The following is a 25,199-nucleotide window of genomic DNA, read 5'->3' on the forward strand; positions in this document are numbered from 1 at the left end:
TCGACACAATCAATCCATTTGAAAAATAAAAAAAAAAAAACACACAAGAATTATGAATAATTACTTTTCTTCTTCATTTGAATTTCTCTTGATCCAGGTGGTGCATTAATATCACCAATCCCCTGAAAGTATACGTATTTCTTCACGGTTATCAAATTGGGTGCAAACTTCCAGACATCCTCCCTGTCATCAATGATACAAACCATGGAATCCCCACATGGGAAGAGATCTCTAAGAAACAAAAGAGTTGAAATAGTTAAAATGAATTCCGTTTGGAAATTGATACTAGTGCTGAACTTTTTGTTTATTATAGGTATGTCTACAAGATGTGGATGAATTTACAAAAAATTTACAAGCTATATTAAAATTACAAAATTTAGAATATAGTATTTAAACTAAAGTTAATTAAAAAGGGAAGGCCTGTTCTGAAATCCTTATTCCATAGGCCAGAAGCAAGAACTACCAAGTTTCAGCAAGAACGAAACATCACAACATTTGTCTAGTTTTCACATTTTACAATGATAAAAAAAACAACCAAAACCAACTGCCTGGATTATAAATAAGAAAGAGACATAAATACACTTTTAAAGAAAATAGACTTATTCAAGCCAAGACAAAGAAAGCAGCACTAGTATTTATATCAACCAGGAAGAGTCAGTGCAGTAATCAAGACACATGCATATGAAAACACCATGAAAAGAGAGAAGCTTCTCATCTGCTATGCTCTGATGAGGAGTGCAGTTATTTATAATATAGCTTTATGAAAAACCAAAAATCCATTTCTCTGGAAAAAAAAAAAAGGTCCTTATCATATTATAAAGAATATTGGCATAAAATCTGAGGTTAGATTAGAGGATGAATTCAAAGAATATGAATTTCAAAAAAAAAAAAAAAGAAAGAAAACCCTACATCACTGCACAACAGAAGCTTTTACAGCACTTTTGATAGCCTGAATATTAAGTGTACATAACTGAACTAAGAATACTGAGGTATTCTACTATTCTTCAATTGCAAGTCATTACACAAGGCCACAATTAGAAAAAACTGAGATAAAGTTATTGCAAGAATAAAAAGTGTAAGAGAAAAATAACATCACTGGTTCACATCCTTGCTTTTCCATCACCACAGAACAGAAACAGATGAAATGGTGCGATATCTAACATCTCAGTTTTACTGAGGCAGTGTTGATATTTAAGAGGCAGATAAGGATTAAGAACATGTTAACTACAGAGAAAGTAAATTTTATTAAACTGACTGTATTGTTTCTTTGTCCTGTTTTGTTTAATGCAGAAGACTCACATACATACCTAAGATTCCCAGTTTTAGAAAATGGATCAATACATTCATCCCTTGATAATATTCGATGGGAAAAAAGCTTCTTTTCAGGATCCAAAAATCCTTTTAAAAGAAGAGAGTACAAGATTAACACTTGAGACATTTGGTCCTTTTAGATGTTCCATATAGTTCAGCTATTTTAATCTGTGCAACAGCAGTTTAACAAAGAGGCAATTTTAAGATAAGAGACACTAAATGGAGTTAAGGGCACGTACAACAAATCAAGTATTTGTAAGAAACGCAGTGGGATTCATTTAAAAAAAAAATCCATCTCACTTTCCTTCAACATAGCAACAAATCTGATATTAAAATAACTAGATTTGTGACATCCAAACAGATTAGGCTGAAAAATACAGTGGTGATAGATGCACATTCTTGCAACTTACATTTATACCTCTACAGGTGATTCTTTAAAGCTAAATGCTTTCCTCAGCTCATTATGCCTAGGGACTGCAAAGAAGTCTCACAAGAGTCGGCAATGTGCTGCAATACTTTAGCACAACAGGCAAGTTAAGGGACCATTTCAGCCGGAGCTCTTGCATTTGTAGGTTTTAAGTTTTACCTCTAACACTACTTCAATACTTTCACACAGAACGAGTAGATCCTATGATTCACTGAAATATTTATGCTCAGTTGCAGTTGCAAGTCTGACTGCACTCTTATAGGGGAAAAAAAAAAAAAAAAAAAGGGAAAAAAGAAATAGTAGAAGCTGTGCTAGCTGACTTTAAAGCAAGATAAAATACCATTATTTAGGAAAATAGTGACTTTGGTGTACAAACACACATGCACATGCTTCTGAACCTATCCTCAGTAATGAAGTTGGTCTTCATGAACAGATGTCACAGCTACATAATTGCATTCTAACCTGAATCTGTAATCTCATCAAATTTGCTCAACTTCTCACTATTCTTATGAATAATACAAGGCACTAAATACTTAGTTGTTTTGTTTTTTATTAAGACTTCATTCTATTTAAGTTGTGGCCATCTTCTAGACAGAAGAAGAGTTCAAAATGACTACTGACTCTAGAGACCCACACTAGTTTTCTTTCAAGGAGCTCAGATTTTTACAGAAGGAATGTTCTTTTTTTTTTTTTTTTTTTTTTAAATAATGGGGGAAAAAAAAGTCAAGCTCCCAGGCATATATTAAATTGGGTCTTCTAAAACAGAGGGTACAAAAAAAAAAAAAATAACAAAAACATCAGTAGTCACTTCTGCAGTGTTGATGTGTATGTATTACTGTGTAATTGGAATAACTTAAAACCCATAAAAGCAAGAAAATTCCGAGTTAAGGACAGAGGTTCAACCTTAACTCACCCGGCTATGCTTAAGAATTGCTGCAAATCGTAGAATCATCCCCTGTAGTGAGACCCTTGCAGTACCTAGGCATAATGAATTGAGAGAATTAGCTACAAAAATTTATTGCTGTACACACAGATATTTTGACAAACTACATAAGCTGTCACACAAGTTGCTCTTTTTCCAAACCAGTGTCTCTTCTACTAATTATCTGAACACAGAGGGACTCTACAGTACATTGGACTGTACTGCTTAAATGGCAAAACACAAATGAGGCATTTAGTTGCACTGTGTCTAGCTAGAACTGTTAAGAAAAGAGTAAATTAAATTAAAACAGCCCAAACACGTAAGCCCTGACTGTTAGGGATTACCCATGAAGTGGTGTTCCAGAGCTATTCCAGAGAGCTTTAATGAAAATTCTGTAACTTCTTTTTTTTTTTCCTCCCCTTATAATTCACTGACAGTACAGAGAATATTGTTAACCAGTGATGCTCCAGAGTTGGGCCTTTCAGAACTAATGCATCTGAATAGCAGTAAGATAAAACAGTACTGGCCTTGTTAAGAACTTCTTTACATGATTCATTATTTGTTTGATGTTGCTTACCGAATAAATTCAATGTAATAAATTTAAACAATGTTGTTAGGTTTCAGGGAAAAATCACAAATTCATAAATCATTTGAGGTCAGAAAAGCTAATCTAAATCTAGTCCAATCATCCACCTACCACCAATGCTGCCCACTGAACCACATTCTTTAGCAGCACATTAACATGTTTCTTGAAAACCTCTAGGGATGGTGACTCCTCCACCATCTAGGGCAGCTTGTTCCAGTGCCCGACCACTTTTTTGGAGAAGTTTTTCCTAATATCCAACCTAATCTTCCCTGGTGCAACTTGAGGCCACTCCCTCTAGTTCTATCACGAGTTACATGGGAGAAGAGGCTGAACCCCTCCCCACCTTGCCACAACCTCCCCCTCATATAGATCAACACTAAAGATACTAAAGAAGACAGGCACCAATACCAATCCCTGGGAAACACCATCTGCAACTGGTTGCCAGCTGGTTATAACTCCATTCACCACCGCTCTCTGGGCCCAGCCCTCCAGCCACTTCTTTGCCCAGTAAAAGCACAGCTGTCCAGGCCAAGGGCTGACAGTTTGCCCAGGAGAACACTATGGGAGACTGTGAAAGGCTTTGCTAAAGTCTAGGTAGACAACATCCACAGCCTTTCCATCATCCACCAGGCTGGTCACTTAATCATAGAAGGAGATGATGTTGGTCAAGTAAGGACCTGCCTTTCATAAACTCATGCTGGCTGGGCCTGGTTCCCTGGTTGTCCCACACATGCTCTGTGATCTCACCCAAGATGATCTCTTCCATAACCTTCCCTAGCACCAAGGTCGTGCTGACAGGCACATATATCCTCCTTAGGACCCTTCTTGTAGCTGGGAGCAATGTTGGCATGCCTCCAATCACCTGGGTCTTCTCCAGTTGGTCAGTAACACTGACAGTGGAAAGTGGCTTGGCCACCTCTGCCAGCTCTCCCAGGACCCTTAGGTAAATCCCATCCGGCCTCATTGACTTGTGACTAGTCAATGACGGAGTGAGTAGTCTAGATGGAGTAGGTCTCTTACTGTCTCCGTCTGAATTGGGGGGGAGGGAGTTATTCTGCTCCCCATTGCAGACTTCCAAGTCAGGGGGTGAAGTACCACAGAGAAACATGAAAACCTCACTGAAGACTATTGATGCACTCCATTTTTTAGTATAATTGTGAAAGTAGTGGTCCGATTCCTTTTTGTTAAAACAGAACAGAGATTTCAGAGTAGTTACTGTTTTGACTTTTGTTCATGCTTTGAGTTTCCTACTGGTTTACATAAATGAAGTCACAATTCTTCACAACCCTTAGACTTGCAGGCAACTGGGCATTTGTATAGCAAGCCTTTTTTTTTGCTATGCAAACCAGAGTCTGTAACAATACAGTTATAACAAATTTAGGATTTTCATCGTTTCCCTAAATGCTTATAACGGCAAAAGTAAAGAATCTTTTTTCCAACACTGGAATAAAATCTCTGTGCAATCGCCCAACTCACTGTTTAATTCTCGCTATAAGTCTGGATCATTTGCTCAGTGAGAGATCTTAAATCCTGGCTGAACTTATATAAACTCATCTGTAAATGTGGCCCTCTGCTCCATGTCTCACACAGTAGTATAGATGGGACTTTACAAATAACACAAAACAAAGAAAGATCACCACAAGACAATGTTCAGAAGTAAGTTGTTCATACTTGCAAAGTCTCCAATCTTAAAAGACAGACTGAGCTGAATATCAATTCCTAGTATTAACAGTAGAGCTGTTGACCCACTCTTTCAACAGCATTTGAGCACTTTCAGCACTGGAAATTACATACACATAGGAGGTATGCAGTTCAACAAACAATTCACAGAAGTGAATAACAAAGCACAAGCATAAGCGCACGCGCACGCACACACACACACACACACACACACACACACACACACAAAATCCCTCAATTTATTTCAAGTTCTAAATAAATCTTAAGAGCGATTTTACATAGCATCTCTTCTGGCTAGTGGCCTCCAAAATTCAACTGCGTTAAGTTTTACAACCAACATATAAGCTGACTTCTTTCTTAAGAAATACTTAATGTCTCTTATGCAGAAGGGGGAAAAAAGATTAGGTAGCAACTGGTCAAAGTAATAAATACTACAAAATCAGATTTAGATCAGAATATCCAAAACTATTTCATGAACATACAAGAGACCCCTTTGCAAATGTGCCAAATTAAGACTTGAGCAGATATAAACCATATTTGCAAGTATCAGCTAAGTCCAGCTAGCAGGTGACAGTCAGGACAGCAGAAATGGCCTCATAATACATCATTACTTTCCAACTGAGGGAAAAGCACTCCAGGACGTGGAAGCAGCAGCTCAAAGTTCATGGATTTCATACAAAGAAAATAATATAGGATGTTTATGGAAAAGCTGAGAAAGCATAGAGGGATCTTACAAAAAGATTCCTGGCATTTTATTAGAAGTCCTTTCCTTATGTAACATGGGTTACATGGTAAAATAAACACATCTATTGCTTCCTGTGAGAAATGGCTTAACCAATACTGCCCCCAGGTGGTCTGTCTATGTATTACCACACATTGCTACAGCACCTTGGTTACGTAGGAGGTGAGCACGGGCGTAAGGTCCTATCAACATTCTTCTACCTCTCTCCGTACCAACATGTTTCAGCAGAAACTACCATCATCACTGCAAAAATCCTCTCCTGCTTTGAATGCTTTCGATGAGATTAGACAGACGCAGGTAATGTACAGAAGTCTGGGAATGTCTGAAAGCAGCAATACATTAATTTGCTCATTTTGTGGCTACCTTCTCTATGGAACAGATGGAGCAGCTCAAGTACGACAACCACAGAGATGTTTGCCACACTGTAAGCATCAGTCTGTGACATCACGGGGACTGTAGGGTGATCCAAATTTTAGCTTAGAGGTGAAAATGAGCAAAAACAGAACCACATTCAGGTAAGAGCAATCACCATTATTAACTACCTCTTCAGCTCCTCCTCCTCCCTTGCCCAGAAGGGTATTTGCTATATAATTTCTGACTTTATTTGGTATTCATCTTCGGAGTTCAGGCCAAGGAGAAGTTTTGGCACAAAATCCAACTCAAGAAGGTAGGCCACCCAGTTCCCTTACGTCAGGTATCCAGATGTAGTATGCAAGTATACAGTATACAAGAAGCCCTGTTTTGCTAAAGGAAATAACCACACTCTAAGGAGGAGAGTAGGGTAAAACAACAAAAACAACAACAAAAAAGCACTGCACATTAGCAGTACAGAATATATATTCCTATAGTGAGACTGACAAACCTTTAGGAAGAACTTCAAACAGTTCTGTCAATATTGAATAATGTGGATATTTGGACACATTTCTCCTGGAATTTGTTTTGAGGAGAAAACAAATAGCTATCATTTTTAATAACAAAAATATCTTGTCATTGTAGGTATTTCCTATGGCATACTAAACACGCATATAGCTCTCAGTTTATACAATTCCTTATGAGAACTATGACAGATAACTGGAATAGTTAGTTCTACTTTGAAATCTTCCCTTCTTGATAAGAAATAGTTTTTCATTGATACCATTTCTCAACACAATCACAGCAACATGACAAAACATGTGAAAGACAGCGAGGGTGGGTGGGGTAAGCTAGGTAACATGGAAGAGCAGCAAACACAGCTTGACATGTGGAGACAGCCTAAAACATTCTTAATGACACTGTATGACACAGACTATTAATAAAGGGAAATCTGAGGTAAAAATGCTGAATGCTGTTCTGTCAAGGAACACTCAGGGATGGAGTAAAAGCTTTTTCATTTCCAATTAAAAAGAATAGTTTAAACATGATCACACCCCTACCATTCATTACCTTAACATGTTATGGAATCACGTGGGTTAACTTTTAACATGTAGGAACAATACACATTTCACACAATGACCCACACCACAGCCTACTATTGCTAAAAGCTTTAGAATTTCAGTGCTGATTTTACAGTTACAAGGAGAAAACATTTACAAGTTTTTGAGAATAATGCATTAAAATACTGTCAGATCTGTGCTTTTCTCTCTAGAAAGTAGATATCAGTACCACAACACAGAATTGCTCTTAGTTTATATAGCAAATAAACTTCCTCAGGTGAAGGGAAACAGTAAATTTCTTTTCCTCCACAGGAGATCCACACTGTGGATTTTCATGGAACTGCTGCTTTAGATCTTAACTATCTAGAGCTATCTGTCTACCTACCTATTTATCTAGATCTTTTAGATGTTGCAGATCACTGTTAGAGCCCATCTGCGTGATTTCTTAAGTAGGAAGGCAACAGTTACCGTGCCACAATCTGATCCTTTAACTTTTCAGGGAAGCAAAAAAAAAAAAAAAAAAACAAACAACAAAAAAAAAACCAACACCACCACTCATCAGATATGAGAAAAAAGGGACTGTTGCTAAAATTACAGGCCATACACATGCAGCACCTAAATCTGCTTACAGGAGCATACAAGAATTATTTTGTGCAAAACTAAAGAACAAATAGTTGAAAACAATCAACAAAAGAAAATAAATCATGTGAGTATAAAGACAGATTACTGAGCCATTGCTAAACATAATATACTACTCACCTGCAATTGTATGTGCATAAAGTCTGCTGCCAAATGTAAAAACATGCAACTCATACAGCTTGGCAATTTTTTCCAGGAATTCCTTACAGTGAGGACGCAAACGAGTATGCAGCATAGGCTCACCTCGACCTAACTGAAAATGAAATATGCCCTAGAAGAAAAAGCACGTTTTAAGTTATCAAACTGCCAAACAATAATGCCAGCATTCAAAAAGTACCCTTTTCCATCACTGCCACTATTTTAATTCGTACAAGTAGGCTAAAACAAGTTTTTTGCTACAAAGATTATGTGGAGGAAAAAGAACATCTCCTGACCATATATTCAGTCTATGAGCTGTAGAGGAAGAAAGGCTCACATTAAAAATAACTACCTGAATTTTTTTTTTGCCCAAAATAACTGGAACGTAAAAATGAAAAGAAACAATTGAGAGAAAGAAAGCTATCAATTTAAATAGAGACGGGAGAAAAAAAAGGAGTATTTTACAGAATGTGTTCCTCACATTTTTTGTTATTCTTCAGTTAGTTTTATCTATCTAACCATACAGTGTTTTTATTATTATTGCTCTTGTTTTTTTGTTTGTTTCAGAAGAGCCATCATTTAAATATTCTTAGAAATATTTCTGTCATTACTCTGGTTTGAAAGTTAACACCAAATACGTACTTTATTAGACATCTGTTGGCAGTGCTGTTCTGTAGTGTGGATCAACGTCTGATCCAAATCTACCATAAGCACTAGTTTCCGATTTCTGTGTAGTCGTTGTTGATCTTCTCTTCCCAGCTGTTCAGCTTGCTGTAACAAAGCATTCATAGAGTAAGCTTAATTTACAATAAATGAACTAGGGTTATTGGCCTCTGTAAATTGTGAACCTGAGAAGAACTGCTATAAACTAGCTGCAAAGGCATTAACACTTGGTAACATTGTCCAGATGGCACCATGTCAGCAACTTTCCCTATAGAAAAATATATATCCCTAATGTCTATGCTCATCTATGCAACAGGAACAACTTATAACTGATGAACTCAAAACAACATTCATCTACATATAACAAATATCCACCAAATCATTTTAAGACCAAAACTGAGTTCTGAGGAACACAAGAAGTTCATCAATAGTTCTCAAAATCTGACTACTATGTTTGGCAATTTCCTATCAATTAAATATAATACAGTTGACAACATTGTTGAACATTAAATTAAAGCTGCTAATGACAGAAGCCATCACAACTCAATTTAGCCTAAAGAACAAATCATCAGACATATCTGGATTATTTAGCTCTATGCAGCTTTATTATGAGTACTATGCAAAACCTTCATGTTCCTGTAATTTGAGCTGAAGTTTGCTTCTTTTCTGTGTATTCGTAACCAAAGCATTGTGCTCACATTAGGCACTTATAATGGTAAGCTGCAGTACCACAGGCAGTAGCCTGCAAGTAAAGTGGAATATTCTGAAGAAGCAAACAAACACAAACTGCTCTTCAAAACACACTCCTCTGTAATGAGGATGGTTTCTATCTGCTTTCATCTCCACATTTCTTCTCACTGGCATGTTCTGAGGAGTTACAAAAAAAAAAAACAAAAAAAAAAAAACCACAACCCAGCAAGCATCAACAAAGTAAAGAAAAGTAAACCATCAATTTGCTAAGAAAGATTAATAGGATATTTATTTTAAAAATAATCATGCCTTTTTCTCTAAATAATCTGAATGTTCAACGTGCACATTTTGATAACTCATCTAAGTGCAACCTTTGAAAAGGTAATGAAGTAAATTTAAGATGGAGGTAAGATGTAAAGAATGTGTCTTGACTACATCTCTTAGGACCAATTTCGGGGCTCCTGACTAACCATGGTGAAGCTAGGTTTCACAGACACTGCAAACTTTAAACACAAGATAGTAAGAATTGAACTTCTGACAAACTGTCAGTTCTTTGACACACAAATACTTAAGAAGTGTATTTCCTATGTACTATCACAGAAGCATCATATTCTCAGCACACAGGCCTAAAAAAATACTTTAACACCTGATACAATCTGCATAAGCATAAACACAAAAACTCTAGGCTACTGATGTTCAGCATCAAATGTCCCGTTACACTTTATGTAAGTATATACAACGTTGAAGAATATAATGAATTATATAATTAATAAGCTATAATTAAACTTTTCAGCTGTCAATCTACAGTAAAGGTTATGAACACGGACAGCACAATCATACTTACCTCAGAGCTCACTTTCAGTTCTGGGACACTATGAACCATAGACACAGTTGCTGTGGATAATGGTACATTCTGTTTTCCATTCTTGCTTCGTATCCTAACCACAAAGAGAAAAGAGGCATCAAAAGAGGGCAAAAGTTAAGTGAATTAAAATTTGAACAGTAAAGCCAGCAGTACTGAAGCAGTTGTGTTCAGAACACTGTATGATTAAGAGCTGTTCTGCATTAAAAATTAACTTGAAGTTATGGACGAGGCAAGCTATTGAACAAAGTGTATATATATATATCAAAGAAGCTCTCCAGGTAAACCTTGCAGAAGAATTCAATTTAATTAGTTGCATCTGTACAGCCACATATAAACACAGCTAGGTGAATAAAGTGTCTACACATTGATCAGTGTGATGAGTTATAAATTGTTAGCTACCAAACCATTCAGAGTTAGAACTTATTTTCCTTTTTTGCAAACGCTTAGCACACAATTACCTACTCTTCCAAGCTGGACCATGAAATAAATCTATGCAAATCATATGCGAAGTTACTCAGCGCGTAGCAGAGCAACTTATACCTGATTGGTGCTTCAAAAGAAGTAGCCAAAAAACCCACCCAACATACATACATTTCCCTTTGGCAATGGGGTACTACAGAACCACAGACTACCCTGCGTTGGTGCCTATATTTATGTATGCACATATCATACACGTGCACTCAAAATCATGTCTACGTGTAATAAGTACATTTACACACAAGCATGTACAAGTACGAAGTTCCTTAAAACAGACCAACCAACTCCACATTGTTTCAGCATTCCTAGCTTCCAGCAAACAAATTTGTTGTGAACAACCAGTTTTTAAGACTTTATTTCTGACTCAGCAACATTACAAACATTACTGTACAAAAGATGTGACACACACATCTTTTGATTCTTTTATGTACCCCTCTCCAATCAAGGACATAGTTTTGCATCTACAGCCAAAGTTAAAACTCATCCAGTTTTCATTTCATGAGAACACAGCACCAAGTAATTTACACACAAGTTCCCAATAAAAAGAGTATTCTTCATCTGTGCTGGGGCCTTTAAGCAGTGACAAAGAAACAGTCACATACAGACATGTTTCTACAGTACCGCAGCATTTGGAAGCACTACCTAAATCCAGGAAAGAGAGAGATATCACTTGGTCTACTTGAACAAGCAAAGAAATTGTGTAATGGAAAGGATGCTCTGCTGGTTCACACCTAACAGGCTGCTAGTGAACTGTCTGTATTGGCTTCTCTTCAAGCAAAAAAAAGCACTGATGCTTTTAAACTGCCTTCTGATGTAGGCTCAGCCCATCTAATGTCTCATTCCAAATGTGTAAGAAACTGTGTAAAATAAAGATGTTCTCTGATGCAGACTTTATTGAGAAAACTGAATACACCAAAAAAATCCAGATTTGTACAGATTTTTATGAAATAATAGCAACATTTAGACATTACTATATTTCAGCCTCAATTCAAATTTTCCTTCAGGGCAGGAAAAGTCCTATTTGCTATTATCCTAACTTCATGTTAGGTTTGCTCTTTTGTCAAATACTTGTCTATAAAATATTAACAATCAAGTTTTCACTTACAGTTATATTCTACTACTAACTGGGCTATGTAATCTCTAAGATTTCCAATATTCAGTGCGTTTATTCTGGTTTATGGTATACTGTTCAAAAATAACCCCTAGAAATGACAATGAATTAAAAAGAAACCCCAGTATTTCCTTCCGAAGGGAATGAGCACTCAATGTTCATTTATAAAATCCAGTCTACCATTCAGTTTATTTTTGAAAACAGATGCTGAATTAAGTAATTTGATAAGCATAAGAAATATTCTCTTTACCAACTGTACAAGCAATGAGAGAACAAGGGAGAAGAAAATCAAGTTTTGAATTTGCTTTTTTGGCCTAAGGCTTAAATTCCCTTAGTTCCACAGCAGAGTATTTCATAAAAAATTGAAAACAATTCTAAAGCCTTAAATAAAAAGCACTGAAGATAAGCTAGCTCCCATTCAGACACACTGCAGATGAGGAAAGATCACATGAATTATATTGATCCTTTCCCACAGTTATTTCCACCTGCACATATGAAATTCTCATGTTGATGTCATGGTCAACACAACTTCTGCCTCTCAACTCCCCCGTTACAGACATACAAAAGGCAAAGGACACACAACAAGGACAATTTACACCTTTACATTTACATTCTTTACATTTTCTCCCTAAGGTAGTAAACTTCCCTATATTCATCTTCACCAAAAGAGAGAGAATACGCAGTTACAGAACTGTAAATGTGCACTACAGCTGTGCCTCAAGTACCACACGGCATCTTATTCGCTTGCATTCTGAGTTATGGATCTCTGTAACACTTAAAAGTAAATACAGTTCCAAACAATGCATCTGTGACCACAGCAATGTAGAAATAGGTCACATATTTGAAAATCTGCTTCAGGTTAACAAAACAAGTGCCTTGTATAAACAGTAAATTACAGCAGCTTGCAACAATGGCACAGCCCTTGCCAATTTCTTTGAATACTGACTTTATCCACAAGTAACACCAATTTTTGCCTATAAATATCAATTTCTCACTTAAGAAATACTCTTAATATAATTACACTACTGATGATGTGATTGTGAAGCAACATACTCAGGTCACTCCATTTAAAGCAAGAATTTCACTAGATAGTCAAAACAGACTTTTTTTTTTCTTTTTAAAAAGAGTGCTTTACGCTAAAATTTGAAAATTAAGTTGCCCTGTTTATACTAGGCAGTATGAATACTGTCCTCTCTCCCTACTAGTAACTACTACATCTTCACAGGTGTACTTACAGGTATGATTCACAACTACTAAGGATCAGAACATAGAAGCAAAGTAAATGACAGAAGGAAGAGTCTAAATTCCTAATCACAAGCAAGGATAAGCTCAAAAGAAAAAAGATCTGTAATACTTACTGAGTCAAGTCCTGGCCACATTCTGCACACAAACCTTTCATAACCACCGGATGGCTACATCCTTCCAGTCTCACCAAGATACCCCTGGAAAAGAGATACAGGTATCCAATTTATTGCATGTTGATTTCAGATACTTAGATTACTGATTGAAGACTGAAAGCCAGGTACGTGCTTTTGGCCTCAGTGGAGGAAAAAAAGGACAGAGCCTTCTTTGTACAGAAACAGGTTACATTCAGCTAGATGTAACTGTCCATTTACATGCTACTGAAAATCAAATATGTAAACGTTTCTGTACTGATTTCATCTTGGTTTATGATCTTCTTGTGCCATGGAAGGAACAAGAATTATTTCAGTCTTTTCACAGAAGTGTTTTGCTGTGCTTCTGTTACTCTCTTGAGTACTTCAACAGTCATTACAAGACACTCTTCCCATTTTCTTCAACAGAGTTTAAAAAAAGCCTAAAGGATTAAGTGTAACAGTCATATTTAGTTCAGATACCACAAAGGTGCCCCAACTGCATGACCACTGCTGTTGCATCCCCCTAATTTTTCAAAAGGGCAGAACAGGGGAAAAAAAAAAAAAAAAAAAAAAAGCAAGTTCTTTCATTCAGAAGTTGGTTATAGTGTCTTCTCTTTGGTTTCAAATGTGCATTGCAGCACCACAAAAGAACTTTCATCTTTGTTCAAATCCCTCACTCATAAATTTGAGTACTGTGCATTTGAAAATTCCAAGAATTCTCCCTTCCAACAACACATGCAATGGCTTGCTTCCACTACGCTGCAAGTTTCCTGGTGACCAGGAGACTGACAACTGCTAACCAAACTGCAGTTGTTGCACATACTGGGATTTTTTCCCCCATCTGTGGAAACTAGATTCAGATCAGGTGTATTTCAATAAAAGCCTTCCTATGCCATCCTGCTGCTAGTGTTTTCATTTACATAAGGGCAGATCAGATCCTTCCACACGGGGGCCCATCATCTGCTTGGCAATTATTTCTTCTCTTCCTCTGCAACCATTTCAGACCTCCATTTTCCAACTAGTGTATATATTTCATAGAACACAAGCAGTCAGTGGGTCTTCACAAGAAGACAGAAGAGTGATAGGCAACTTTTTTTATTGTTTACTTTGTTCTCCTCTCATCTCCCCAATACACTCTACTTCATTTGACTCATCCTCCCTTCTCCTCACTTTTACAAACATGTTTGCCTTGCTCTCCTTTACCTTGGTTCATCTCTAAGTTCCTTATTCATCTGCCTTACTCAGGCTCCCGGCTCACACTAAGGAGCAAGCCAGAACTGCTCATCTTTATCCCGTATTCAGTGGATGAACCGGAGGTTACACAGACACTGGAACAGTCCAAGAAAACACTCCAAAATCAACTAAAGACTCAGAAACGTGCATGAAAGTTTACAATGACCGCCTATAATTGTAACTGAGTATCCCATTTAATTCTTTTCAATAGCTCCGTCCACTTCACGCCACCTTGGAAAGCAGAAGCATCTTCAGGCATTCTCTACCTTGCATCTGACCTAACATCATCCTGCAGACATGCAGCCAAGGGGCTGGTATAATCCTGAGCTAAGGTGTGATATAAATTAGGACATGCAAAAGTTTCTGTTCTTGTCAAACTTATGATCTCAGACTAGGGATTCTTATTAAAAAAAAATTGAGACTTCTAAATTACTCATTGATACTTTTTCTAAGCATCACCTCCCTATCTTGTCACATACTCAACGACACCACAAATTACCAGTTTTGTTCTTGCACAATTCAAACACAACTAGAACATCTAATTTTCTGATGCTCACTAGAGTTCAAAAGCACCTGATAGCAATCTAAGCCAAAGGACAGAGGAAGAACTCTGGAGCACCAGTGAACTTGTCAGCACTGTACAGCTGAGCTGAGCAAACTTCCAAGCACAGCTGCCAGGATCTTAAGCAGACTTCTCCCAGAGGAAAACAAACACAAACTAATAACATATACTACTTACTGCTGAAAGAAGACCTGAACTCTATTCAAGCATATTTAAATACTTCACCCACTTACGTTTTAGTGCATGTAATAAACGTACACTAAAAATAGATTTGCTACAAGCATACTGTGGAACTCAAATAAAGTGGCTTTTGTGAATTTCAGATCTGGAAACACTCCCTTTACTGTTTAGCTGACGATTCTCAAAATATAATAGCCAGGATCCAAGTCGATTATCAGACGTAAGCGCTCTGAACAGAAGGTTGCATATCTGTCTTAAATGGCTGCACACACCAAAGAGAGCTTTGGGTTTCTGCTTCTTTTATCTTCCAGCTCATGTCAGAAACCTGCTAAAAGAAAAGAGCTTCTCCCTGCTCCACTTCTGCAGGAGAAATTAATCCCCTCTAAATTCAAAGAATGAATATATACATCCTATTGCTGACAGTACTAACAGCACCTTACTTTTTCTCAGAGAACTTCTTCAGGAGCCACATGGTGATAAGCAGAAACCACGAGCTAAATAAGCAGTAATACTCAAAGGAAAACTGTCAGAGAAGATACAGTCCCCTTCCAAAGAACCTTTTTCCAGATTTGCAGGGTTGAGACAGTTAGCAAGCAAGCCAGGCATTGAGGAATTGCAACTGGACTGCAAATGGCACATGTTTTATGTGTGACAGGGTGAAAGGGGTTAGGTCACTTCAGTATCACCCAGATAACTGAAGGATTGCAACAAGGCAACAATATGGACTGTCCACACTATTAAACACACACCACACACACGACTGAAGTGATTCTGTGAAATAAGGAAACTCACTCTAGGATCTTACTCATATTCCTCCCAGGTGTGTTTGTAAATCAAAAACAGAGACACTAAATGTGCAGCAGCAACAAAATTTTTGTTGCAATAATCGTGGTCAGGGACAAACATTTACTAATGGCATCACGATGCAATGGATAGCCCTAAGGCCATCACTGCTCTCACAGCACTTCCAAACTTACATATCTTGTCTATTTCTAAAATAAGCCTTTTAAAAGTACCTGTCTTCTCATGCTGCTGATTGAGAAAGCGTGGCAGAAGGAAAGCTTTCATGAAATTCGATATCAGCATTTTGCTTTCATTACCAGAGGAAGTCAATGCCATTAGTAATCCTAAGGCCTGGTGGTCAGTGTTAACTCAAAAACATGCCAAGTCTGTAATGAATGCAACCATGAGGTAAGTTAATTTCAATGGGAAAGTCAGCATATAAGGTTGTCTCATCTGTGATCCAATTTGCCTCTTTTCAGTTGCAACAGTTCACTGAAGCAAGGCCACTATAAACAAAAAGCACCCTCCTAGAGGTTTTTGTTTTTTTCTATCAGTCTTTCCAGCACAATCACACATTTCCAGCAATGAAAAACAAAGGCAGCAAGGTCAGTGAGGGGACAAGATGCCAGTGCTGCAAGTGTTTATAAAAAATGGCTAATACCCATGGAGGATGGAGGCAGCATCAACAACTCACCCCACAGAACAGCTTCCTTACAGTAGAGAAGTCACTGCTACTAGCATTTATATTCCCTATTTGTTCAGTGCTAGCTGAACACCTCCATGCCAGGGAAATCAAGTCATGGCTTTGTCTTGATAGTCTTTTTAAAGGAATCAAGCAATACCATAGTATTATAGTGTGATTTGTCAGATGTACTGACTGCTTTATGGCATAAAATTACTGCCTCCTGCTTGCATGTCACTTAGATAAATGAAAAGCAAAAAAATTGTGCATTTCCTCAGATCAGTTTGGGATAAAAAAAAAAATACCACAACAGTCATAAACCCCCGAGTTGTCACAGTTGTCACTTAAAGCTGCTGACTTCAATTTGACAGCAGATGACTTAACAATGAACATCAGAAGATGCAAAGTTGCACTACTACAGCAAAATAAGGTTCCTACAAACTAAAAGCCTCTGCCCCTACCAGTTTTGCAGCATGCTCAAGAGATTATCATCAAGTAATTGTCAACAGGTAAAAATGAAAATATGCTAGGTTCATGATTAACACCCAGCACTACTGAATCATCCAACCGATCTACACCACAGTTTGCGCACAGTATTTTAGCTGTCATTTGACAAGAATGGCAAACAAGCAAAATCTCATTCAACTTAAAGCCTGCTTCTGCAGGTTAATTTACCCACCATTTTTGCAAAAGTGAGTTTTTAACTTACACCAGAGCACCACTTTGTGGTGTGTGCCTGCAGCATTTAGAACCACCCCAAAGGGCCCGAAAGCCCAATTTACTGTAACAACCAACCACAGCTTCTGTTATATGGGACTCTAGTTTCATAGCATGAATTTTTCAAAGCCCTAATCACCTTGAAGGTGAAGGATCGCCGTGAAGGATTAATTCCTTAGATATTTAACCATGAGATTTTTTTTTTTTTAAACACTCAAAAATATCTGCCAAGAAGCAGACAGAGTCCTTGAATAACTCATGAAAAATACTATGGAGGAGAAGTACAGTTTTCTTGAACCACAGACTGACCGACTTTCGTGTCAGTTACCCAACAACATTAAGTCATAGGTGAATTGCTGCAAAGCCAAGCAGTAACAGGCTTACCCATCTCTGATCCCTTTATATTTTGAGGTACATTTCTTCTCAAGCTTTCCACTCCTCTAGGTAAAGGCGCACTGGGCAGCCTGGTCTGGTGGTTGGTGACCCTGCACATAGCAGGGGGGTTGAAACTAGATGATCACTGTGGTCCTTTTCAACCCAGGCCATTCTACGATTCTATGATATCACACCAACATACCAGATTTCTTACAGTCCCTCCAACCCTGCATTTATTAATAAAGAATGTTACATTATCTTCCAACTTCTGGTCACTTTCTCCATTCAGAGATCACATTTAAGCTATGTTCCCTTCATCCACTAGAGGTAACCCATATAGCATACTGCAAAGTTTTATGCTGTAATGTATGAAGTGGAAAAACTCCTTCTGGATGTGGGCAATTCCAGTGAATGACATCTTGTACAAATCAACCAGCATCAGCCCAGACACCCTAAATCTGTTTTTTCAGTACCAAAGTATAAGTCTCTTCCCACTGTGCTGGAACATATCCACAATGAAAAGCATAAAACAGCCCACTGAGCTATCTCACTGGGGCCCATGGGATTCCACATGTGCTGGCAAAATCCTTGAGCTCAAGTAAGATAACCAGCTTACAGCAAGAGCTCTGACAACAGGAAATACACCAGAATGGGAGAAATTCTGTAAGGATAAAAGCAATTCATTACTAAAGACAATTACACAAAACATAGTATGGGAGATATGCAACCTCATTACTCTTATTTCTTGATTTCACTTATAATTTAATCCCAACAACAACTACAACCACTTTGATCTGATCTAAATGCCAGCTACTGTTGAAAGCATAATTATGTGCTCCCTTTCCCACACTGCCTTCCTATTGAGGCAACCAAGCTAGATGAAGGTATTGATCAGTCCGGATTAGTTAGCAGAAGTTGGGTGGGAAGGATGAAAAGCAGGAGATCAGGCCAGCTTCAGTTACATGGCTTCCAGCACGCAGATAGGTGAAAGCTGGAGGCACATTCCTTCCAGCCAGCTCTCCTGTAATTTGGAAGCAATCACAAAACCCAGATCTAGGGAAGCCTCACTGAAGAGAAAGAAACACACAAGGCTCCTACAGCCACACTACACTGCCTCACCTATCAGTGACTTCTGAACCTGATGTCTGATTCCAACCAAACCCTGCTGAGCAGGCAGATTCATTCCCCCCGATAATGAAGAATCCTGGAAGTTTGGGGAAAATAAATGGTCACATAAAGAAAAGAGAACTCAATCCTCTCACAGGGTACTCAACCCTTCCACAGGGCTACCCACAACAGGTGCTTGTTAGGTGCCAGAGAATTAGGAAGAGAAGAAGAAAGCAATGAAGGAATGAAAATCAGTTGGAGCTTGAACCCCAAATCCAAACACCCAATAGATACATTAAAAGCAGCTTTCTTAGCCTCAGCACTCAGAATATGAAGGGAAAAAACAAGCATGCACAGGAAACAAGCTGGAAAGATGGACACCATCACTTATTATAAAAACAGAATGCATCCAAATATAAAAAGGAAGTAGGTAAGAGATACAGTAAATAGGGATTAAATATTTGACAGGACACTGTGAAAACATCTGTTTAAGTGAAACAGCAAGTTGTTTTTTCAGTATTTTATTACAAGAGTCACCACTTCAAAACCTGTAACTGATCAGTACTTCATTCCTCTTGAAGACTCCAAGATGAAAGGTACTGAGGTCCAGCTTAAATGTCTTCCTCATCTTGGGTGGTAAATGAACCCTGAGGTCTTGTGACAATAGATAAACAAAGGGTGACATTGTAGATAAAAACAACCAAGTAACAACACAATAATCTACAGTGTTAGAGAACGTACTCCCATCTCTTAGAAAATAAGCTTTGACTGGAATCCAGACACATTAAGACTTCGATTACAACTCCCATATATTTTACGCTCTATTAGAGTTTTAGTTACTACACCTATTTAAAGACAGAAAAATATTTAACCTAAATGTACAGGTAATAAATCTTTTGGAAGATTCTGCGTGAACAATGCAAGAGAATTTCAGCAGTTTATCTCATTATTAGAACCCAAAGAGGACAACTTAATCCTAGAAACACTTAATGTAAATATTCACATAAAAACAAAATATTGACCCAGTCCAGAATCCTAACACACCAGTCACAGCTTCAAAACAATTAACTCTGATGACTAACTAGCATTAATTATACAGAGAGCAGTGCGGCAGTTTATGAAATTTTATTTGTCGCTCCTGCCACCCATGAAAATTTTGCTTTGTTAACACCAAAGACCTTCCATTACCTGCTTGCTGTCATCCCTGCTATTTACAGTCCTAGCAGGTCATAGTCTCTCAAGCCCTGGCTCGGTATTTGATTATCCACATATGCCAGCATAAGCAACATCCAACTCCTGCTTGCCCCAGGCTGCAATCTTCACCCCAGCCACCCCTGCAGCCCTCTGCACACCAATGAGCAGGCTGGAGCAAGGGATGGGTACTGCTGAAGAATCAAGAAGCAGCTTCCTCCTGTAGCATCCAGGTGAGTAATTTCAGCAGCCTCTGCCAGCGCAATACACACCAAGGCCTTCAGGGAAGGCCATACAGAATGAAGGGGATGACTGCTAAAGCCACTGCCTATGCCAAGAAGTAGGAAATTAAGCTACAAAAAACCTGAGTGCTGCACGTGGCATGTTACTTCCATACCCTGAAACATTTTTATCTGAGCCCATATGCGATTAAAAAATACAAACAACCGTGAACAAGCATTAGAAACATATCTTAAAAGAAAACATTATTGTAATAAAGTTGGCCAAAATGACAACGTAGGAACTTGCAGCAAGTCACATTATTTATCCTCAAAAAAAGATTTAAGCAATTTATATTCTCACGTTCTAATTAAAGTAAAAAGATTTTAACTAGAACTAGTATGCCTACAGTGTTTATGTGACTGGCAAATATTTGCACATATCTTCAGTTTACAAAGAATTAGGGGTTAAACTGACCAAGCCCACTTTTCTCACAGCAGCAAATGGCACCTAGGAACCTGGATGGCTTGGACTGGGAATGGGAAAAGAGACAAGTGTACCCTCTGGAGAGGATGAAAAAGTTTCAGCTATGTTACTATGTTACCTACCTCAGCTATTACTATTTTCGTCAACTACTGTTATGTGCAACTACTATACATAGTCAACCACTTTCATGTGCAAATATTGCTGATAGGTGGTGAAGTGTTTTCACTTCCATTCCACAAAATGGGAAGCCACAGGCAAGAGATAAAATGCTCGCTAAAATACCTTATAAGCTACTGAACAAATGCAGTTATGTCTTCAAACTCTGACCAGCTCTACTCCCTTCACATCACGCTTTTTCTACCTCTTCACTACAATTTTTCTTCTACATTTACCCAGCAAGCACCATTACAGTGTCTAAGAAACCATGCTGAAAATTCAGAACTCCAGAACAGTTCAGCAAAGGTCAGTACTAACAACTAAATGTTGTCAATGTAAGACAAATGTTTTCAGAAGCTAGGGACAACAGTAATAAAAAACAGTATTCATTTTCTGTTTCAAAGCAAGCACTTGCTTATTATAATCAAGTGAATCAAACTTAAACAGATCAACACAAGGACTGCCTAAGAATTGGTGCATTCAAGTCTCAAAGTTCTTACCACATAAAGCTGAACCTGAAACGCTGCTACAACAGAGCCAGTATATTTTTAATTCACATTGGGTTTCATTTCTTCCCCTCAAGTTCTTAGTTAAAGTAAGATACAATACAACACAAAACTTCACCTCTCAGACCACACAGCGCTATCAAGACAAATTTCATCTCGCACTATTTTAAAATTTTAGTGGGCTATTTTTACACACGTTTTTATTCTGACCTAGCATTTGTGGCATGTTGCTCTAAACTAGATACTAGGAGATTGTTCATCTTGCACCAGATGTAGCAGCTGAATGCTGATGTAGCATAAAGGAAAGACACAATAGCATAAAGGAAAGACACAATCTTATCTCACAAAGAATAATGCTTTCTGTAGCAGGAAAAATACAACTTCACCTCCTCTGCATTATCTTATATCACCAATAAAATTGTTGTTTTTTTCCCCAATCTTTGAGAACATCTCTTTACACAGATGTTGCCTATGTGCTGGTGATTTTTCAATCAAGAAAGTTTAGGCCCAGCTGCACCCACCCAGCAACCAAGAGAGCTGCAATAAAAGAAAATAACTTGCTGTCCTAAAACAGAGGAAGTAGAGGGTTTCGATGGTTTCCTGTCAAGAAAAAAAAGAAAATCTGCTTGAAGTGCAGGTTAGCAAGCTCTTAGCCCAGATCAACCTAGAAATCTGAGAGGCCGTATCTAGCTGTTGGCCATTTAAAAAATTAAAAATTGACCAATACGCAATCTTACAAAGACAGAGCCACAGTTAAACTAGAAAGCCTCTCTCGTTTAACCCCTCGCCCTTTTGAAGTCTGAATTACAGCATTTGGTTGATACCTGTGAAGCTTTACATACTGAGACACACATAACGTTAACAGCCTTTAGGCTTCTGATGGTATCTGCACCGTGTCCAGCAACTCCAACACTCTGCTGCAGCACTGTTTGCCGGTCACATCTTCCTCATCAAGCACTACACAATCCCGGCGGTGTCAGAGCTTTATGCTGACTTAAGACCGAGTTGCCAAACTCAAGCACGCTATTTCTGGGTAGGTTTGCAGCTCAGAGCCGCTCTCACGGCGCCCCACAGCGAAGACGCGCGGCTCTCACGGCTCCGTTCCGGAACACCGGGTTCGAAACAACGTGGCGCGCCCCGAGCTCCCACAGGTGCCTCGGCACAGGACTTCTGGAGAAGAACGGCCTCGTCCCGCCAGCACCGGGCGGAAGAAGCCCCGCTTTACGTCGCGGACGAGGCGGCACAGCTCCCGACAAACACCTGCAGCCCGCGGCTCCCGCCGGCACCGCCCCGCTCCGAGGCGCCGCGCACTCACCCGGGCGCGATGACCTGTCCGGGCCGCGCGCACAGCTCCCGCACGACGCCGGGCCGTTCCGCCTTCAGCTTGCGCTCGGTGCCGGAGCGCTGGGGCCGGGGGCCGGCGCCAGAACCCGGCGAGGCCGCGGCGGGACGCGGGGCGGGCGGCAGCGGGGCGCAGAGCGCCAGCACAGACCCGATCTGCACCGCCGCCCCCACCGACACCTTCCACTCCAGCAACCGCAGCGGCCGCGGGCCCGGCGCCCGGATCTCCGCGATCGGCCCCGCGGAGCCTTCCGCCGCGCTCCCGCCGCCCCTCTCGGCCGGCCCCTCCATCCCGCCGGCCCGGGTCGCTATGGCGACACCCGCGCCGCCGCCGCCGCCGGCCTGGCAATGGGCCGCGGCCTGCCGCTGCGGGGCACGGGGCGCCACAACAGCCGCCGCCGCCGGTGCCGACCCTACTGCGCAGGCGCGGCACGCCGCGCGCCCGACCGGTCTTAAAGGCACAGCCGCGCGGCTCCGCGGGAGCGAGAACGGGGGAAGAGGAGGGGGCGGGGAGAGCCCGCGCCACGCCCTGTCCCCACTTCAAAGACGTTTCCGGGTCGGCGAGCGCCCTCTGGCGCTCTGGCTGCCTATCCGCGCCACCGCCGTGGCTGAGGGGCGGGCTGCGCGAGCGAGGCGTGCTGGGGGTTGCGGTTCTACTTTCGGGTCGGACGGTGCTGTGAACTTCACAAGACGGCTGGGTTGTGAGGATACTACTTCCAGAGAGTCGGAAGTTCTTGAATTAAAGTTCCCGTGCGTCTTTTATCAGCTCCTCACACGCACGCATAACAACATACTGTGTGATAACGTGTTTTCTACACTTCTCTTGTGCAGGAGAGCTGACAGGAGCAGCTTTTTGGGATGCTTTGAGGTAACAGAATCATAGAATCACCAAGGTTGGAAAAGACCTACAAGATCATTGAATCCAAATGACCACCTATCACCAATAGTTCTCACTAAACCACATCCCTCAACTCAATATCTAAATGTTCCTTGAACGCATGTGATGTGATGGAAGAGGCTGCTGACTGTATTGTCCTCCACTCATTTGTTACAGAGGTTGGAAGGTCTTTATAAATGGGATGGAGGAATTGCAGTACGTACAGCCCAGTTTCCTGGTTAAGGTATTTGGATACTGCTTAGGAGAATGGTGATGGTTAATCTCCTGCTCCAGAGCTCTTGCTTGGAACAAGGGAAGTTTCTTCAGCAATAAATCTGAGAAAGCGTTTGTGTACATACTCTTTCCTGTAGTGTGTAAGGAGATGATAATACTTTGTTGCTCTTATTGGATGGGTTTACTTACAAGAACATTTGTTATTGTAATAGATAATGGGTTTGAATGCAGTGAAGTAACTAGAGAATAAAGCCATACATTGAACACTGGAGTTAAAACAGAATGCTGAACACAAGTTATGTGTGCCCCACCTGTTCTTTTTATTGGGAATAGCAGCCTCAGACTAATGCCTAAGTGGTCAACTTCTTAATAATTTTTAATGTTGACGTGTATGCTGTAAAGTTGCGTCATAAGAGGTGAGCTGTTTTCCTTTTGCCTTACTGTTCCTTCCTTTACAACACTAGACAATTCTAACTAGGATGACTGGTAGCATCACTGTATAATCAATGTTGTTTCTTCCAAATATAAAACAAAAATTATCAGCACTGAAGAAACATGTCCACATCATACATGTGTACATGTTGTACATAAAAACTGAATTTTACATCACTAGGGGATGGTACTGAGGCCAGTAGACTTGATGTAGCTCACCAAGCAAGCAAGTTCTGGCTTGCAGTATTTCCTCTCACTTCTTGTCTGGCCAATGCTTTTAGCTTGAATCCAGGCTTCTTCCTTTTGGGGTGGATTATTAATGTTCTGCTCCAGGGTAAGCAGGCCAAGGGTGATAAGTGTGGTTGCACCCATCAATGACCTGGTAAAAGAGAGAGGGCAGATCCAGCACTATCAGTAATGGGGTGGAGCTGTTAGTCACACTTGGTAAGGCTACTCTGATTGTGCTAGTGCTAGTGGGTCTGCTGGTTTGCCATGGCTGCATCCCAGCGGAAGGCTACTGCCAGGAAACATGTGGAGACCCAGACAGAGGTCCCCTGCACACGTAAGAGGAAGGCTGTAGCCAAGAAGAGTGTGGAGACCCAGACTGAGGTCCCAAAACAGCACTCTAGCGTTCAGGTTGCTGGCTGCAATGAGTGCCAGAGTCTGGCCCTTGAAGTGCCAGGCGATGGAGGCAGCGCCTGTGTAAGGTGCGACCAGGTAGATGACCTTCTCAGTCTGGTGGCCTGCCTGAGGGAAGAGGTGGAGAGGCTGAGGACCATCAAGGACTGTGAAAAGGAAATTGACTGGTGGTGCCAGGCCCTATCGGCCCCGAGGTCCCGGCATGCAACTGAGGCTCCCTATGGAGCATGTGGCCCCCAGTCACCTTGCAAACAGGTGACAGAGAGGAATTGGCAGACAGCCTGTGCCTGATACAGTGAGCCCTCGGTCTGCTCCTTCCCCTCACAATACTTATGAAGAACTAAGGGGTGTGGGACTGGGTCAAAACTACTGTAACTCTCTCCCAAAAGGGCAAGGTGATATCCACTGCTCAGTGGCGGAGCCTCTGCCCTGTTGTTGCC

General features: G+C 40.1%; 1 protein-coding gene across 2 annotated transcripts in view; it reads right to left on the bottom strand.

The window, feature by feature from the left end:
• Positions 1 to 23,064, bottom strand: part of CTDP1 (CTD phosphatase subunit 1) — a 95,537-nt gene extending 72,473 nt beyond the window's left edge. The window contains exons 1-7 of one of the 2 annotated variants that reach the window (XM_085220081.1): positions 22,552 to 23,064; positions 13,022 to 13,105; positions 10,055 to 10,148; positions 8,500 to 8,628; positions 7,840 to 7,990; positions 1,308 to 1,398; positions 65 to 231 (exon numbers count right to left, since the gene is read on the bottom strand). In XM_085220081.1, coding sequence (XP_085076207.1) covers positions 65 to 231; positions 1,308 to 1,398; positions 7,840 to 7,990; positions 8,500 to 8,628; positions 10,055 to 10,148; positions 13,022 to 13,105; positions 22,552 to 22,868 — 1,033 coding nt within the window. In that variant the 5' untranslated portion in view covers positions 22,869 to 23,064. The remainder of the gene's footprint in view (positions 1 to 64; positions 232 to 1,307; positions 1,399 to 7,839; positions 7,991 to 8,499; positions 8,629 to 10,054; positions 10,149 to 13,021; positions 13,106 to 22,551) is intronic. The other variant, XM_085220082.1, reaches the window with a different exon arrangement.
• Between the last annotated feature and the right edge of the window lie 2,135 nt (positions 23,065 to 25,199).

This window comes from Meleagris gallopavo, chromosome 3 (assembly GCF_905368555.1).
Source record: "Meleagris gallopavo chromosome 3, MGAL_WU_HG_1.1, whole genome shotgun sequence".
Classification (NCBI taxonomy): domain Eukaryota; kingdom Metazoa; phylum Chordata; class Aves; order Galliformes; family Phasianidae; genus Meleagris; species Meleagris gallopavo.